The 20,477-nt window shown below is 26.1% G+C and overlaps 1 protein-coding gene across 2 annotated transcripts; it reads right to left on the bottom strand.

The window, feature by feature from the left end:
* Positions 1–222: 222 nt before the first annotated feature.
* LOC145837792 (dihydrolipoyllysine-residue acetyltransferase component of pyruvate dehydrogenase complex, mitochondrial-like) lies at positions 223–20,447 on the bottom strand. Of its 2 annotated transcripts, none has more exons than XM_082945237.1 (13): positions 20,247–20,327; positions 20,040–20,177; positions 19,362–19,576; positions 18,858–19,032; positions 17,337–17,434; positions 16,941–17,063; positions 16,383–16,583; positions 15,096–15,265; positions 12,325–12,445; positions 11,945–12,050; positions 2,687–2,849; positions 2,167–2,300; positions 223–857 (listed from the first exon to the last, which is right to left on the bottom strand). In XM_082945237.1, the coding sequence occupies exons 1-13, from the start codon at positions 20,309–20,311 to the stop codon at positions 728–730; spliced, it is 1,839 nt and encodes a 612-aa protein (XP_082801363.1). In that variant the 5' UTR covers positions 20,312–20,327; the 3' UTR covers positions 223–727. The 2 variants fall into 2 exon arrangements, with proteins under 2 accessions (XP_082801363.1, XP_082801362.1); XM_082945236.1 differs by adding an exon at positions 20,388–20,447 and having other exon boundaries at positions 224–857; positions 20,040–20,330.
* Positions 20,448–20,477: the final 30 nt, after the last annotated feature.

Here is a 20,477-nt window from a genome sequence, read left to right as displayed (position 1 = left end):
AATTAATTTCTTATCTTCTGTTGAATAACTTCAATTACTGGAATATTTCTTTGAAAAGTTTCGAACTCAAACTTTTTATTTGTAAATATTTATTTATAAATGAAAGCATATGGCAAACGTCTCTAACATGTGGGGATGTCTATAAATAAATCAATAACTTCCAATACTTGGTAAATTTATTCAAGTTTTTTGTAGCAGAATTTATTTTTAAATGTATATAAATAAATTTTCAATAAAAGTGGCTAAGATTTTTGTATTAATAGGTGAAAAATTTAAAGTTGAAATTTATTTTGATCATAAATTGTTTTTAACATTAAAAAGAATTATTTTAAAATTTGAACAATGAATTTTAAAAAGTACTTGTGTTTTTTCAAGTACTAAAAAGTGCTTAAGATTTTTTCTTTGTGTATTTAACAATTATTACGTCATAAAAGCAGAATAAAGGTCATCAAAGTATGTAAAGATAATCATTTGAAACTAAAGTTTTTAAAAGTAATAATAAATAAAAGACTTTGTTTAAACATAAAAACAATTTAAAAGCAAGTACCTATGTAAAATATTATTAAAAAATTTAAGCAATATCCTAAACAACCTAAAACTTCTAATTTTGCATTCGAAAGAATTTCTTTATAAAATTAAAATATCAAAAAACATTTTGCGTTCGAAGCAATATATTAAAACTACTTGCATGTAGAAAACACTCAAACTGCTATCACAATTTTTTTTTCTATAGCAGCATATGGATGGGGTTCTGCATCAAATATTTGAACTCTTTCAACCACATCGCCCCGACGGCGCCATCTACTGTTCGGTGGTCGCATGACAACGTCACCGACATCACGGTTGCTACCCGGACCCTAGAAAAGTTATCAGTTAGAACCCCTTTTTATTGAAATATATGTGTAATATCTTAACAATTTGGTAGAGCCCTGTTTTAAAAATATTAGCTAGAACCCAAATAGACAAGCCTCTCAAATATACCTTGTAGAAATTGGTAGTTAAAAAATTTGATTGAAAAATTAAATATTTTCCTAACTAAACAATTTTAACCATGTAGTACTAGTAAGCTTGCTAAATATGATATGGAAACACTAAAAGTATAACAGGTTACATCCCTGAACTAATCAATACAACATATAAACCCATTTATTGTGGAACCTTCAGATATAAAAGTACTAATTAGAACCATGTGCAAGGAAATAATTTCAAGTAATTGACAACACATTGCTTATTCTGTTTGCATAAGTGTGTCTTTGATTTTCAATACAGTACTTGAATTAATTGGGTTTTATTTAGAGCTATTGGCTTTTATCAATATATATATAAAGGGAAGTGATGCAATAAATATAATTTTCTGTTTATAAGTGCTCGAACTAATTGGCATATAAGCACTTTTTAAAAACTATTAGGCTTTATCAATATACAAATAAAAGAAACATTGCAATAAACGTGTGTTTTTATTTTGAAGTACTTAAATTAATTGAGGAATAAATTTCATCATTTTCTTTTTAACTTTTTTTTCATAAATTTAATTTATTTTGTCATTTGTAAACACTACTTTGTCTATAAATTTAAATTGTTTACTAATGTGAACAAACTATCATTAAATGAAACCCATAAAATAAAAGTCTTGACATCTGTTTTTGTGTAATTTACGACATTTCTACGTCTTGACGTAACTTTAATGACATAATAAAATGACTAAACACGAGACAAATTTGTTGTTCTGAGTGCTTTTACAGTTAAAATCATGTTTTCAAAAGCAACAAACCTTAAACAAATATTTTATCATGATATTTAAGTATATAAGAAACACAATGTTGAAAAGACTAAAAAAAATCAAGCTACAATTAATGTCTACTACTATTATTTTGCTTGACTAAGTTCCTTAGCTTTAAAATATAATTAACAAAGTATAACAGATAACAGTTACAATGTTTAATTAAGAGTATAAGTCTTTATGGCTAAAAACAGCCTTAGTGATTAGACAGCCTGGGCTTTTCAAAATTTTAAACTTTGCAGCTAAAATACTATAATAAAATAAATTGATTGGCGTATTTTTTAGTCTTAAGTGTATTTAAACTTTAGCAAAATTATTAACAATAAGCATAAGTACTAAGTTTATGCATATTAATCAAACAAAAAAATAATATATAACAAACTAACTTATCATTTTCATCAGGAACCAATTCTTTCCTTGCTCCTCCGACGGCAAGAATACAGGATTGAGGAGGATTTATAACTGCGCTGAAGTGTTTCACTCCATACATTCCAAGGTTACTTATTGTGAAAGTTCCTCCCTGAAGAATAAATTTGAAAACATTACTGTTTTCAACATGTTTAAAATAAGTTAGTTTAACCAATATGTAAAACCAATAAATATTTCATCACGTTATAAATTAATTCTACTGTATTTGAGGCTGTTTAAAATGAGAACTTTTGTGGAAGAAAAAAAGTCTATAAAAGTTCATCTAACACACTAAATGTCATAACTTGATAATTAATTTTATTCTTAATGAATGTTCATATAAAAAAAAATGTATTTTAAAATGGGATAAATTTTAAAATGTCATATAACTTAATTTTAACAACAAACTTGTATTATTTTAATTTTATTTTTTAACATTTACCATATTAATTAAAAATATACCACACCCAGCTATAAAATTTCTTAATCATCACTCACCATAAATTCTTCAGGTTTCAATTTGTTACTTCTGGCCCTGGTAGCCAAATCTTTGACCTCTGTAGCGATGTCTTTCAGGCCTTTAGTCTGTGCATCGAACACAATTGGTGTGATCAATCCGTTGTCTGTTGAAACTGCTACTGACATATCTACTGTCTTGAATCTGTTGAAATTAGTTAATAAAAATATTTATTATATAAATTGATTTTTTTTACACTTTAACAAATATGTTTTATTGTTGTCTACAGAAACTTAAATCTCAAATATTTTGAAGCTTGAACAGTTTTTTAAACTTTACTCTTTTTACTCAGTTTACAGGTATCTTAAAATAACTTTACAAGTTTTTATACTTATAGACACAATCAAACAATTGAAGACAGTTTTACAGCAATGTTTTTTTTTCAGAATATGCATGATCAAATGTACATTTACATACTTACCCTAAAAAAATATAAAAAAATTCCAATCTATTTTTGATAAAATATTATTGTATTTATAGTATTATAATATATAAAAAATTTCCAAACTATTTTTGATAAAATATTATTGTAGTTATAGTATTATAATATATAAAAAATTTCCAAGCTATTTTTGATAGAATATTGTTGTATTTATAGTAGTATTATACATAAGAAAATTTCAAGGAAATATTCACATAACGAAGCTTGTAATCAGCTGTTAAAACACTTATAAATAAGAAAGATATAACAATTACTGTCAGATGACAAAATTAAATATTCATCAGTTCATTAGTATCTCGTGACACAGTGATTAAAATCTTTAAAAATATTAACTGATGTATATAATAAAATTTACAGATGGTATATTTTTGCAGGTGATAACAAATACTGTTTGATCAATTTAATGTTTATTTATAGAACAATCAACTACAAATAAATTAGGGCAATAAAACTGTATTGTTTCGTCAAATAATAGGAAGTCTTGATGTATTGCTTGTTTACTTTTAACAAATAAGTGTGCTTTTTGATCTTAAACCAGTACTTGAATTAATTGCTCTATATATTCTAATTTTTATAAATTTATACTATCGTACGAAAATAAAAAACGATATTCATTTGCTTTTGTACAAATTAAATTTTTAACGATAATTTATGTTAACTTATTTGTAATTTTTTTTTTCAACTTTTTATTCCAAGGGTTTAAATAAAAGTTCAAATTTTATTTTATCAGTGAAAATGATTTTGTTCATATAAATCTATCAAAGAATTGTATCAAAAGCAACGAAAAGATTTAATGTGTTAAGTAAAATACTTAGGGTTAAATAATGTTTAACCCATTGAAGATAAACTTGAATAAATTAATTTTAATTTACAAGAAAAAATAAATAAGACTGTTATATAAAGCATATAACTAAAATAAACAATGTATGTGTTTTCGGTCAAAATTTTCTGTGCAAATATTTTACTTGCAGCAGATAAAAATTTTATTCTGTACAAAGTTGACTCATATTTAATTTACTTATAATATTTAGTACTCATATTTAATTTATATTTTTTTAAATATTTTGAGTAAGTATATTTTAAGCTGAATAATTTAAAATATTTTTGGCGTTTATAGCATGTGATCCCTTAAAATAAAAATCACATGATTAAAAAATTAGTTGAATAATTTATTACTAAATCCTTTTTACCTAGTGGTAATCTTCAACAGTTTTTAAATGTATTAAACTGAAACACAAAATAGTTGAATTATATATTTCAACTAAGCTTAAAATAGATTTACATCTAAATAGACAGTTTATATTTGTTAACTTTTTATTAATACTCTTAACAAAATGAATGTGTTGATACAGAAAACTATTATATAATAATACCAGCAAAAACAGTTTTCTAATAAGTTTTTTATAAAAATTAAAAAGTAAGTTTTTAAACTGATAAAAACTCAATTATCTTATAATTGGAGCAATTACAAAGCAATCATTCAAAAATAAGTCATTTGACAAAATTAAATATTTATACTTTTTACTGCCTCGTGATACAGTAATTAAAATCTTTATAAAGTTACATAAAGAGAAAATAGAGTAAAAAATACAAGTTTTTCGTTAAGCTGTTTTAAAAGTGGATAAATTTGTTGGTCTTTTAATTTATATTTATGGAACAATCAGTTACATATAGTTCAGGTAATACAGCTTGCGTCACTAAATAAAGGAAGCAATTAAAACACTAAAATAAATGAAAATATAGAATATTGTTTTTATTTATAAAAAATAAGTGTGCTTTCGGTTTTAAATAAGTACTTCAAGTAGTTGCTCTATATACTAATTTTTTAACTTAGGTATACTTTTACATTTACAGAAACAAAATTGTAATTTATATGACTGCTAATGTTTTATTTATTAATAGTTAAACTAAGTATAAAATAGTAAGTTAAGTAAAACATTTAACTTTACTAACATTTCAACTAAATTCTTATTTTATGGAAAAAAGCCTATTCAGAACAAGTAGCATATCCATTAAATTAGATAAATTACTAAAATGGTTTAAAAAAACTTATAGTGTACGTTAATGTTAGTTTTATAATGAGTTAATCAAAGTATTATGAAATTTGAAAAAAACAACATTGACTATAAACTATAACTACTTTACAATCAGTATAATATATAACTTATAATTATATTTCCAACTACATATTATACTCACAAGTAAGTCAGTGAAAATATGTTTGAAATTTTAAAATTTTGTGCAAGCATTGCCTGCAACTAGGTATTTTTTTATTTCTTAGAAACTTTATAACAAAATTGTTTTTGTATTTTCAAAGCCAAGCATTTCAAGAAAATGTTCTACAATTAAAAACTTCCTACACTAGTTACTTAAACTAAAGAGCTCACGAGTTTGATTGTTTTAATCTTTAAATAATTCATTGTTATTTCCTTTAAACCGCTCTTTGTCTAAACTACATATTTTCTTTTTCAAAGCTCATTTATTTCAAATAGATATTCAACAATCAAAAACATCCTACACAACAAATTAAAACTAGGAGGTCGCATGTTTTAATACTATTTAATTATTCATTGTTTTTTGTTTAAACTGGTCGACGTCAAAGATGCAGTTGAATATTTCAAGCAAAATCTGATGAGAATCTTTGAAAAGTTTAGTTGAATAAAATATCTGAAACTTAGTTTTTTTCAGATCTTCATAAAAAAATAACCAATATATGCCATTAGACAAAACTAAATATTTAAACTTTTGTAAGCGTCATTATAAGGCCATCAAAATTTATTTAGTAAATTATAGTAATTTTCAACAAAAAGCCACTCAGAGTAAAAATGTAATGATATTAACATCTCATTTTCGTATTTAAAAAGCGAATGTTGTGGAGTGTTTTACGCAGATATTTGTGACGTGCTTCTAGTATTAAAAAAACAAACATATTTTTATAAAAAACAAACATTTTTATTATTTCAAGGAGTTAATTTCATTCCGACGCGTATATATCGGCGTTTGTCTTTCAAATACGCGTTAAAAGTTAGTTGCAAAGTTATTCTGCGGTATAATCTAGTTACGATTAAGTTTAACGTTTTACTTCAATTATCGAGAATCAAGAAAACGTCTACATAGCGGAGTTGATGTTAGTATTTATGTAACTGTACGATTGTTGATACTTTTTATAGATTTTATTTGTGTCGTGATTTAATAGTTTCTTTCTTCAGAACTAAGAATTATTATTGAAAATAAATTAAATTGCATTTATTCAAAGTGTGTTTTATTCCTAACTTAGGAATAAGTTTGTAACTATATTAAACTAGCTCGAAAGTAAACCTATTTGCTTAAAGTGGAAACCACGCAGTGTCTTTTAAGAACCTTGAATCTTCTGGTTACAAATCTTTAAGCAGTCAACAGAATAAATGCACACAAACAACAATGACGATATCAATCTTAATAATTCTCATCAAGCAGAGATGATGAATGATAATGCTGAATTTTATCAGTTAAACAGCATTCAACAACAATTTAGAAAATCAAGCGAAGTTAAGCAGCTAACAAATGAAGAAGAGTTAAGAATTTTGCAAAAGCAAATAAAAAAACTAAATAATAGATTAAAGCAGTCTAGATCACCACATTTCGAACGTGCGATGCTAGAAAAACGCGAACATTTTTACGATGATTACGAAAGTAATGATACTAGTTTTGATAATTTTAGCGATACATTTAAGGCGCAAAGACTAATTAAGAAGTTTAAAAGGTTAGACTTTGTAAGAAACCCTCGTGATATTATTAGTTTTTTCGAGGAGGAAATGTTAAATGAAAATATTTCTAGTAATACAGAAAAGTATAAATTTTTAACTGGGTTTTGGCCGAGAGAAGAGTTGTCAGACTATTATAAAATGACAGAACGAGGTGAAAGAAATTACAGTTCTTTAAGAAACTTTTTTATTAATAGGGACAATCAGTTAGCTGAAATTTTAGACAAAATTCCAATTTGGGATGATTGTACAAACTTTAATAAAATATTTGCTACAGCCGTGAGTTGGGCCAAATGTCCAGAGCAGGACAGAATTAAGTTTTTTCTTGCATACTTAATGCCCTTTTCGATTAAAGATAAGATTAGGGAACACTTTGATGAAAGCTTAGAAGTTTTTAAAAGAAAAGGACAAGCCATATGGAATGCTTATAAAGAAAACGCATTAATACCTAACCAAGTTAATTACAATAGACTACAGCAGTATGAGCAAAGTCAGCATAGGTCTAAAATAAATTACCATAAGCGAGTTCGTCCTAATTATCAACAAAATTTTCATTTTAGAGATAATGGTATTAATCATAATTACAATTATCGTCAACATAACCAAGATAGAGATAGTTTTAAACCAAGAAAATCATACAATGGGAATAGTAGTAATAATGTTAACATAGCACAGTGTTTGTCATGTCATCAACACTTACCTACAAAAACATCTAATACAAGCAAAGAGTTTCAAACAACCAAAGAAAAAGCTCAGGTAACCAAAAACACTATAGCATTTGGAGTAACTGGTCAAGTAGTATGGTTTAATGTTCGCAAAGGTTACGGTTTTATTCATCGTGATGATCAGAACAGCGATATTTTTGTTCATTATACAGCTATCATAAAAAACAACCCGAACAAATTCTTAAGGTCTCTTGCACAAGGAGAGAAAGTCCAGTTTGATATTGTCGTAGGTAAAAACAACATGTCAGAAGCCGCAAACGTGACAGGTCCTAATGGTAAAACAGTTCAAGGGTCTAAGTATGCTGTAGATAAAAATTCAAACTACAATCAAAAACTTCAACAAAATATATTTAACGTAAACCATCATTCTCGTAACCTCCAACAGCAGAAAATAAAAGCTAGTAGAGCTTATAAGCAAGCTTTTGCTTTTAAAGCAAAACAAGGTAAACTTAGCAAAGAAAAACACCAGAAACAACAGCAGAAAAATATCAGTTACAATAAAAAGTATGATAGCAAGCCAAAATATCAAGTGCCAACAGTGCAGCTTAAAAGTTATAAACAAGACTCAGGCTATTACAATTCTTCAAAAACAAAATCACAAACAAGCGTATCAAGCAACATATTAGCTAAAGAGAAAAACAATTTGGCAGTACTTAATTCCTTTGACAAAAAAGAAATTATAACACAGAATAAAAAAGAGTCAGAATTACTAATAGCAGGTCTAAAACTTTTAACATTTATCATAAAGCCTTTTGAAGATAAAATATAAGTATTTTCACAAAAATAACGAAACGGATTTTAAGAAAGGTAAAAAATTGTAATTTTTTATTAACATGAACACCTATTTTAATATTTTTTAAACTCAGGTAGTGTTTTTAAGAAATTATACTGAAAGAAACTATTAAGTGTGTTTATTTTGTATTTTTTCTGATAAAATTTCTGAATTGTAAAGTTTATAGCTTTTTTACTTTTAATGATGTGTTATGAAGTTTTTTATATTATAAATTACAGCTTGGTACTAATTAATTAAAAGCTAAGACATAACAATTGTAGTATAAAAAAGTTTTATAAGCCTATTTTTATATTGAGATTTTAGTAACTACATTTTACTCTAACTTTAAAACAAAACTGATTTATCAGATTTTTTGCTCGTAAAATAATCAAGTTCAAGTTTAAAGCTTTCAATTCGACTCGTGATAAATTTTTCCTATAAACTTTGAATTTTAAATTACTTTCAACTCCCATTTAGTTTTGACTGTTAACGATCGAAAATAGCACTCGCTAAATTTTTCTCTTTATAAATTTCTATAATGCTTAAGTATTGTGTTGCTTTAATAGAAATATTTTATAGTTGAATCCTTTAAAAGTTTGTGCATGAAAATACTACTTATTGTTTTTAAAATATTTTAAAGAAAATGTTTTCTGTTTTGTTTATTAAAGTTTGCGAGTTGAATATTAAGAACATATGTTTTTCTAAGTTAAAAACAAAGTTAAAGTTTTTCATGTTTTTTAAACTATTAGTTTTCTTATAATGCATCTTTAAATGCTTGATTTTTGTTTTGTTTTGTATAAAAAAATGGGTTTGAAAGTAAATTCTGACAGTTTCGTTATTGTCTTTTGGCATAATAACATAGTAGTTTTTACTAAACTTTCTTGAAAGAATATCTCAACTTTTTTTTGTTGAGCCGCGTATTTTTTGGAATGAATTCAATCAAATGAATACTACAATGATGGGAAATGAAAAGATGAATATTTTCTATGCCAAAAAGTGATTTCGATGAATTTTTGAATTTGAAGTTAAGAGAAGAACAAGCAAATTAAAACAATTCGTTACTGCTAATTAAACCACCGTAGAAGAAGAAATCGGAAGAGAAACGCCGGAATAGAAGATGCCCGAGGACAACAGGCACAAGGACAAGAACCCCAAGGATAAGAAGCCTGAGGACAACTAAATGACTATCATTGTTACTTACTTTGTCTTTATGTTGTGTTTTATCTAAGTTTTTGTAAATTATGTAACTTTTGAGATAATAAGTTATTCAGTTTCTTTTTTCTTACTTTTTTTTTACCCGACCTTTTAAGAATTACAAAAAAGTTTAAAGTTAAGTAGGATTTTAAGGATTTAAATTATTTAAAACCAGGCTTTAAACGTTAAAATTGAAAATTAAAAAAGAAACAATGTAATGATATTAACATCTCATTTTCGTATTTAAAAAGCGAATGTTGTGGAGTGTTTTACGCAGATATTTGTGACGTGCTTCTAGTATTAAAAAAACAAACATATTTTTATAAAAAACAAACATTTTTATTATTTCAAGGAGTTAATTTCATTCCGACGCGTATATATCGGCGTTTGTCTTTCAAATACGCGTTAAAAGTTAGTTGCAAAGTTATTCTGCGGTATAATCTAGTTACGATTAAGTTTAACGTTTTACTTCAATTATCGAGAATCAAGAAAACGTCTACATAGCGGAGTTGATGTTAGTATTTATGTAACTGTACGATTGTTGATACTTTTTATAGATTTTATTTGTGTCGTGATTTAATAGTTTCTTTCTTCAGAACTAAGAATTATTATTGAAAATAAATTAAATTGCATTTATTCAAAGTGTGTTTTATTCATAACTTAGGAAATAGTTTTGTAACTTATACTGTTTGTATATTATTTACTTCTCGTAAGTATAGCAGTCAGTAAGTTACTGGAGACCACGTAGTTAAGACATAAAACATAAAAACCAATAAAATAACCCAATTGCTTAAAAAAACTTTACTAAAAGTTTTTCAAAACAACAATTACAATTTTTCAGTTTAATACTTACTTTGGCAGTGAAAAATAAAGAAAAACTACAGTCCATTAATGGAACTTATAAATTAGCATTTAAACACAAAAAAATCAGTTTTTTAATAAAAATTTGCAATAAGTGTGTCTCCAAACTTGTTATGTAGTACTTAAATTAATTGGGCTATACAGTATCAATACTTCTTTGAAGCTAAACAAAATTTGAAAATTGATATACAAATGTGCACTTTTGTAGGTTAAACAATACGTTTAACAAACAGTAAACAGATTTTTAGTTGTTTTTAATTAAATTCAAAACGCTCAAGTTTATTTTAAGACGACGTATTTATATACGTATCTTAAGATGTCTTCATTTCAATATAGTCTATAATTAAACCGAAGGCTTAAAACAGATATGAGTAATTATTTAAACTGCACACCACTATGTTTGTGTTCTTCTTTAATGAATAAAACAAAATTGTTGGATTAAAATATTTTTTAGATTGAAACCTAACATTTTTGATACAATTTTCAATGCCAATAAATTTTTCGTTGTTGAAGTTGTGACGCTCAACTAGTTACTATTTGTTATTGTCCCACTAATAATTTAATAAGTAAAACACATTGTCCAATAAGTTTAACAAAAGAGGATTTAATACCTATTTCCTAAAATTAATAGTGAATTTTTCTACACAAAAAAAACGTATTAAAAGCATCTGAATAATAAATAAACGTTTGTTTATTTTAACCTATACTTGAAACTTTCTACAGGCATAAGTATAGCAAGTTAGCTTGATATTCAATTTAAATAAATTATTAGTGAGTTCTACTGAGTAATAATTAATGAAGGAAACCGAATTGTCTGACAAAAGTTTAATTGTGAGTCTTACTTAAGAGATTTTACTGTCTGATAATATTAGTCTTTTGTAAATTTTACAAACTATATTTTAAAATTTAAGTTTTCAAGAAATTTTTTTGAATCTAAACTTTCTAATATTACTACTCGTCTTAGAAAGTTAAGTTTAAAAAAATTGTAATTTTACAACCTTAGCAAGTTGATGCTGATTAACAAACATTTTATATTATATAACTAATATAATACTTACTGTCTGATGAAAGTATCATTCCATTGAGATTTGGTTTCAAGGTACTTTCAAGCAACTCATAGCTTAATAAATACTTTAATATTGTTTGTATATTAAATATATTTATACTTACTGTCTAATGAAAGTATCATTCCATTGAGAGTTTGTTTCAGGGACTTTCAAGCAACTCAAAGCTTAATAAATACTTAAATACTGTTTGTATATTAAATGTATTTCAACTTACTGTCTGATTAAAGTATCATTCCATTGTGAGTTTGTTTCAGGAACTTTCAAGCAACTCAAAGCTTTACTAATACTTAAATATTATTTGTATATTAAATATATTTACACCTACTGTCTAGTGAAAGTATCATTCCATTGAGAATTGGTTTCAGGAATTTCAAGCAACTCAAAGCTTAATAAATACTTAAATATTGTTTGTATATTAAATATATTTGTACTTACTGTCTAATGAAAGTATCATTCCATTGTGAGTTTGTTTCAGGGACCTTCAAGCAACTCAAAGCAGCAGCTTTAATGATGAAGTCGTTCACTGATAACTTGCTGCCGTCTGTAAAAATAATGTTTGGTTATTCACCAAAAATTTTACTAAGCTAAATATTCAATTAGTAAATACCGGTACATTGGTAATTTCAACATTGAATAAGAGAAAACTTATTTTGTGGGCAATAAGATCTTATGGTAGTAATTAATTTATTTGAAAGCTTATGTGTAATTAGTATAGATATATTGATTAAAATAAATACATTTGTTTAAATACTTTTAAAATTATCAACTTAATTGATACTGCATCTAAACTAGTTAATTTTAATTGATATATCAACCTTTCTGTAACTTGTCGTTGAAATTTTTCCTAACTTCCATAATTTGGTCCATTTCAATGTCAGTGGTCAGATAATAATGAGGAATTTTCTGTTTTGATTCGCATAGTCTGTTTGCAATCACCTGTTGAAAAAATATTAAATAAATGAAATGTTTAATATTAACTAGTATGTAAGTCAAATTATAATTTGAATTTTTTGTAGATTTACACAGCCTATTTGCTTTTACCTGTTAAATATTTTTAGTTGAAGGGAATAGTAATTTTACAGAAAAGTAATTGAACTTATAATTAACTTTTGTATTAAGTATTGTGGGGTCAATAGACTTTAAAATATCATCACACCATAATGAGTATTTTAATTATCCAAATTTTTAAAGCCTGCGTAAACCACTCTGCTTCTGAATAGAATTACCTCACAACAGCTAATGAATAATTTAGTATTTCAAAGAAAAATGAGGTAATTTCTCAATACGAATACGCATAAACACACCTATGTAAGACAACAATATCAAGAAATATGGGTATATAATATTCATATTAAAAATAACAATATGAAGAAATATGTTTGAACAATACCGAAATTAAATGTTTTGAAACGACAATTTAAGAAATACCTGTATTATTGTATTACAATAATATTAAAGTTAAAAACAACAATATGTGCCTATTTATGAATAAAAATGCTTAAAGAATTTGGAAATTGTTTTGATTGGTGTTTCTTGATACCATTTAGTAACTTCAGCTTTAAACCATACCCAAGATATATCTAAAGTTATTTTTTTTTAGTTCAGGAAATAAAACTTTGTTCACAACTTAAAATTTTACTTAAATTTTAAATATACTTATGGGTGAAACCCAGATAAACTAACTGCTTGAACTAAACTATTTTTTGAATCAATATTTTTTAAAGTAAACAAACAAAAAATTGTAGGCGTTTGTAAGTGTAAACAAAAAATTTATATATTTAGATAAACACATTTGGTACAAATATAATGTATACTGTTTGATTAAAAAGTATTGTGTTTTTAAATAAAAACTTGTTTAAAAATGATTTAGCTTCTGGCAAGCTGTAACAAGTTTGGCTGTACAAGCTACAAAGTTGTTTTGTGTATTTAAATTGTAATTGTTTATTTTGTATCACTTACATAGTTTAAAGTAGGATTTATAGTTAATATCATTACAGAACGTATTATAAATTACATTAACAAATAAATACATCAAACATTTTAATAAGGTCTTTAAGTACATTTTAATAAGTGTATTCGTATAATTTATATAGGTCGAAAAATATTAAAAATACAACAAAAACTTATTACTAAAAATATTGTTGGCAAATAAGTACATTTATATATTGAAATGTTTAATTAGGTTTACAGTAGCAATGAACTAGTTAATGATTAACTTTTTTTTTCAAAAACATTTATTTTTAAAGATTCACATAAAAACGTGCTGTTTTGTAAGAAGAAAAAATTGTAGAAACAAATACAAATGAGTATGAAATCAAATATTTGTTTTACGAAATTAACTATTGCCGTGAGAAAATAACAAATAAACAACTTTGCAAGTAGTTCCTATGATAATCTTTACAATAATTTTGCAAGTAATTCCTCGATAATCTCCTCTAATAAATAACTTTTGCAAAAATACAAAAAACTTTACTTTTTATGCATAATCTATAAGGCAGCTACTTTAAAATTTAACAAAAACAAAACCACAAGGTTGCCAAATGATTTTGGCAAATTTTCTCAAGGTTTTCAAAATTTCCTCCAGGTTTTCAAAAGTACACATTTTTGGGTTTACTTTTAGTATAAAGTTAAGTTTAAGGTAACAAACTTAAATAGTATAAAAAAATTGTAAAGATACTTTAGATGTGATTTCTAATTAAGTTTTTTAAATTCTATATGATATACTTTTGATTAAAATTGAAGTTTCACTACTTAACATGTTAAAAATTCCAGGTTTTTTTTTAATTCTCAAATTCAAATTTTTTCAGCCTAAATTGTCAAGTTCCAGGTTTTTCCAGGTTTTAAGGTTTTCTGGCAACCCTGAAACTAGATTTTATTTTGCATTTAGATTTAAAATATTTTTCAATGGTATGACTAAACAAAATAGGTTAAAATATATATCTTTTATAGTTTGAACTTATACTTACTCACCTACTTTTATATATTATTTAAAAATTAAAATTAGCCTTCCGAACTTTCTTTGCACAAAGCATGACTATCAGGTCATGTAAATTTTTGATGATTTCAATTTATTGTAACAATTATAGTAACTGTTATACAGCATGTTTTTAATGTCGGGTTTTTCTTTTAACAAAAAGGAACGATCTTTCGACAAATAACAAAGTTTGCTATTGGTGGGCATACAAACTCAATAACATTTTTGTTTATTCAAGCAAATTTTGATCAATATTTTTTTTCTACTCGCTAACATTTATATTGCAGCCAAAAATTTTACTATCTAACTAACGAAATGTGTTTTTTAACCCACTTTTATTTAGATAATTTAATTACCTTTAACTATCATTTATTAAAAATGATATTTTTTGATAGAAGTTGATAACACATCTACTTTAATAAATTAATAAATAATTTTTCTATCATTAAGTATAGCTATAACATAATATAATAATTTATGTGCAAAACGATCTTAGTCAAAAATATTTTAAATAAGATCATGATTAGAACTAATATTTTAGATACCAAGTTTCTAAGCTTATTTATTGAAAAATACTAATGAACGTTGTAATAAACAAGATCAATTCCAAACCTTTCTGACGTTGGTGACATCGATATCAGTGTAATCGCCAGCGGCAAATGGTTGAGTTGCAGCAACTGGTGTTGTAGCTGGTTGTGCTAATGGTTGCTGTTGCGCTGGTTTTAATGGTGTTTTGTTCAAATCTGCTGCTACAATGCGACCTGATGGCCCGCTACCAAGTCCTTTAAAAAAATATTTAAGTTTAAAAACTATCAAGAGAACTTAACAATAAGTTTGTATGACCATTGTTAATATCTTCGATTGCTTATTTTTAATACAATTTATACTACAGGAGACTTTACAAAGTTATTTTAAATGACTAAAATTGAATATGTTTTTTATACAAAATTTATAAATACTGGAACGTGTATATAAAGAATAAAGACCTTTCATTTTAAGTTGTAAATAAACATATATTTGCTTTCTCATACACTTATTGTTTATTTAGGCTTAAAAATTAAATTAAAAAACAAAAACAATTTAGCTATATATATAAGGAAATACAGACTTTGTAAAGTAATGATGTTTACAAACAATGATTTGATGTACATATAATGATTTCATTTGCATATAATGACTTAATAAGCTTTTAATTGCGCTTAATTCTACACAATAGAGCTTGAATTGTTCTACCAAAAACATAAAAACAACTCTTTAAATTTAAGATTAGAGATTACATAACTAATTATTTAAGTTTATGTTTAAATAAAAACTATGTTTTTATAACAAAATTAGCACAAAATCAGTTAATTGTAGAAAAATTAATGAAAAGTTGTAGCTAATAACTCTTATAAACAAAAAAATAACTTAGTTTAGAGCTTAAGTGTCAAACTAATAACTTAATCTTTTGTTAATTCTTTAATAAAAAAAGTATTGTTATGAAAAAAATTAAAGTAAAATTGTTGTGATAATAATTTACAATGTCTGTTCATATACAAGAATGAACAGCTTAGCAATTTATCTGAACAAAGAAAAACATTAACCTATAGTTTATCGCAAAGTCCACAGAGCTTTAAATTAAAGCAAAACATTGCTTAGACTTTCTTTCATCAGTTTTCTTTATTTTCAGCAGTAAAAGACTTATTAGTAGAACAATTCTTTTTCATAAAGTACAAAAAAATATTTATACTTACATAAAACTAGCAAATCATGTTAATTAAACAAACCATCAAAAATATTGATGGCGATTCCCTTATTGTTAAAATAATTAAAACATTTATATTCTAAAGAACATAAATTAAAATTTCTATTTAATATTATTCTATACAAGTTGTATTAATTTATGAAATTTAAACAAACCAGCAAATAGGTTGATGTCAATTCCCTTATCGTTGGCTAGTTTCCTGGCGAAAGGACTGGCAAACAATCTTCCTGTGGAAGGTTCCTGCGAAGAAACATTTTGTTCCTGTGAAACTGGCACCGGCGCTTCTACTTTCTGTTGCTTCGGAGGAGAAACTGGAGTTGGTGGTGTTTCTACTTCTGGTGCAGCTGATTGAGATGCTGTAAAAATTTTTTCAGCATATTCCATAAGTCTTGTAATAACTTTAAACTTCAATGAAAAAACTTTTGAATGAATCCAACAGTAAATGTAATTTAAATACTACACATTTAACACATATAGACTAATTTCAAAAACAGACTTATATAAAATATATGCTTGATAATTATCATATAAAAAAACAATAATTATTATTTACTTTTACCAGCTTTAAATTTGTTAAACGTAGTAAAATAAAAATAAAAGAAAAGAATGTCTTTAATTTACACAAACTTAGTAGATGCAGACTTTTTTTTTTAATTCGAACACATGTGAATTTTATGCTTGATAAACTAGTATTTTAGTAATATAATCACTACCTTCACCAGCTTTAAAGTCCTTGAAAGCAGCTATATCGCTTTCATTTTCGACAACCACGCAAAGTGGGGTCCCCAGTTGCAAGTCTTTGGTTCCTTCTCCCACCAAGATCTTTGCTAGGTATCCTAAAATAATAAAACTAATTTATAATAAACTCTTTTGATAAGATTTTGGCGAGGTATCTTAAGAATGTATAAAAATTAATAGAAATTGAAATTAGTAATAATAGTTGAATCTTCTGCTAAAATCTTTAAAATTATCGACAATTAAAAACTATTTAAGTTTAAAAATTATACACCTTCATATGTAACTTCTAGTGCAACTGAAGCTTTATCAGTTTCAATCATTAAAATTTATATAAAAAAATAGAGTAAAAATAAATTAAATATTTTTAATACCTTCATCAGTGACTTCCAAAGCTACAGAAGCCTTATCAGTTTCAATCATGGCTATTGCATCACCTTCCTCTATATGATCTCCTACTTTGATTTCCCAGCTAAAAATAAAAATATTTTCAATTTATTATATAGGAAATTTTACTTTGATCTCCCAACTGTTTAAATAAAAACAAATAATATATTTTTTTAGTATAATACTTTTATAATATTTGATCCCTAGCTTATTTCCCAACTAGAAAAACATAATGAAAACTATTAAAATTATTAAAATAATATATGTGATAACTTTTTTGGTCTCCCAAAAAGAAAGCAAAAAAAGCTATATTATAACTAGTAATAATATATAAACAGTTTAAATATTAATTTATTTTAATTTGATTACCAAGTTGTTTCCTAACTCTTTATATAATGAAGCATAAACAATGTGGTGCTAAACTTTAGCTTTTTATTTATTTAAAACAATTAAACTCCATAGATTAAAATAAAAGTTTAAGTTCTATTTAGATAAAACAACAAAAATCAAAATTGCTGAAAAAACTTAAGTCAATTTTAAATTTAAAGAAATACAATTATATTTTAATTTATTTAATTTAACGTAACAACTGGCAAATATGCAACTTACAAAAAAAATCAAAAGTAAACACAAACATTTGCAATTAATTAATAACTTCTTATAAGTTAGCTGTAAACAACAATACTTAATCTTGCTGGGCAAGATGCCAACAATGGATTATAATTAATTAAATGATGTCGTATTTTCCCACCAATTTGATGTTTAATATAATAAAATTAACAATTGAACTTTGTACCAAGCTTTATTTTCATAGCTAGCTAATTGATAAAAAACAAAATATTTTAGTTTACTTTTAACTTATTCAAAAGACACTTGTGTTATAAATTAAAGTAAACTTTGATTATAAACTCCCCTACAAACCTTTTTAAATTTATTTACCCCTTTATAGAGTTGTTCAATATTTATTCTGTTAAATTAAAAACACTAAGTCTTTTTTCACAAAAAGTAATAACTTTGTAAAATTTACTAACATTTTATAACCTGGTAACAATATTAATCAGAATTAAGTTTTTACAGAGTGTACCTTAATGACCCTTTATCTCTAACCATTACTAAACCCCTAACTTTACTTTTTGTTCGATGTTAGTACAACTTTAGTTCTAAATTAAACAATAGTTATTCTCAGATTCTATAAAAAAAATTAAATAGTAGTTAAAGCTTAAACAAATTAAACCTAAAACTTAAGAGCCATACATGGCAAAACACCTTTTTTTTTTTCTATCCCAACGATACCATTTATAAACTATAATTAACCCGTTGTTACAGAATTAAGCAAATTAAAATGATCTGCCACCAGTTTAAACCAATTAGCAATTAAACAAAACACATTAAAATTTTTACACTAAAGACTTTGACGTTTTTAATTTAGAATTTTTACTGACTAAAAATTTACACTTGAAATAATTTATGGCACAGGAGGGCTTTTAATAACATAACAAACAACTAACGTCACTAAAGAACCACTGGTCATAGTAGGTGAAAGAGCTGGCAAGTCAACAACCGTGTGTGAGGGGTAACTGGTTGATGGGGCAGCAGGAGTAGAACTTGGTGTGGGTTCTGCAGGCGTTGCTGGTTCGCTTGCAGGTGCAGAACTTGCAGAAGAAGTTGAAGCTTTCGCTGAGTCTGTAAAGTATATGAATATTGCATAAATTTAAGAAATACTGTGTGAATTGTTAAAGACAAGTGTTGGTGTGAACATTTTAGTACAATGTTAAATACTTCTGTTGTTGTATCTCATCAAGAAACCATAACATATAATATCTGATAAAAATTGTTATTCTGTCAACTTTAGATTGTTGATTTTGTAAAGAATGTGCAAACTTTGGGTAAAAAAATACAATTGAATGCTTACACTTAAAATTACCTCAATGACAATTGATTTGTTATAAAACATATTTAAACTATTCAAGTGACAAAACACAACTAGAGCTAATTAATGGAAAATAACAAACCGAGTGTGTAATTAGCGAATTTAGCAACGTGGCTCTCATCATCGACAACGATGGCCACAGGTGTTCCGATCTCGATGTTTTTGGCACCCGATGGAACCAGTATTTTGGCAAGGACTCCCTCGTCAGCCGCTTCAAAACCCAAGGTGGCCTTGTCCGTTTCTATTTCGGCCAACAAGTCTCCCACCTCGAAGCTGTCACCTTCTTTCACTTCCCACCTGTATGGATATTTTGATATATTTAATTTCAAAAGGTTCTATAAAACCATAAGTCAACCATTAAACAGCAGATAAGGTTTATAGAAATTTTTACTTTCTTCTGTTAAATATCAAAACTTTAAGTATTAAACTACTTTGAAAAGTTACTCTATCAATAAGAAAAACTATATAAAATTTATCACTATTTTTGTTTCCATCTGTTAAAAGTGAAAAATCATTAAATATTAAAACACTTCAGTAAAAATTGTTCAAAAGTTACACAGCTTCGCTGCAATATTATATTTATATATTTTATTAAGAGTGGACTTTTGTATAATATAAGAAATGGGAAGATATATGAATCATAACTTTTTTCTTTTAATTTCATAATGTAATACAATCATTATAAAAACACTTTATATCAAAAATTAACTAAAATACCCATATAAATCATACAATCTAAACATGAACAACAAGTTTTTACCTGGCAATTGTACCAGTTTCCATGGTGGGCGACAGCGCAGGCAGGGCCAACACTTCATGGGGAGGAAAATCGGAATAAAACCTGGTTTGAACTAAACCCGACACATTCTTGCACAGCAACCTGCTATTCACCTGGTTTCTGTTGTATAAGTTGCTGTTTACTTTAGTGGTTAACGAGAGGCACCTCTTTCCAACGTTCCTGGCCCACCTGATGTCCCAGAACTTTGAGGTCCTGGAGCAGGACAGGCAACTTCTGGTCAACAAGGCGTTCATTCTATTATGTGTTAAAGTGCTGAAAAAACAAGAATGGTGAAAAAAATCAATGAAAAAACTTGAAAAAAAATTAAACCTGTTATAGTGAACCAAGTACCTTCGGAAAAACTTTGAAGTTTTGAACAAAAATATAATTAAGCTTCAAAATTAGATTTGTTATTTTGAC

Source organism: Thalia democratica, chromosome 6, assembly GCF_965202585.1.
Source record: "Thalia democratica chromosome 6, ktThaDemo2.hap1.1, whole genome shotgun sequence".
In the NCBI taxonomy this organism is placed as follows: domain Eukaryota; kingdom Metazoa; phylum Chordata; class Thaliacea; order Salpida; family Salpidae; genus Thalia; species Thalia democratica.
The sequence above is the reverse complement of the archived record's forward strand: the minus strand, read 5'-3'. Positions and strand labels throughout refer to the sequence as shown.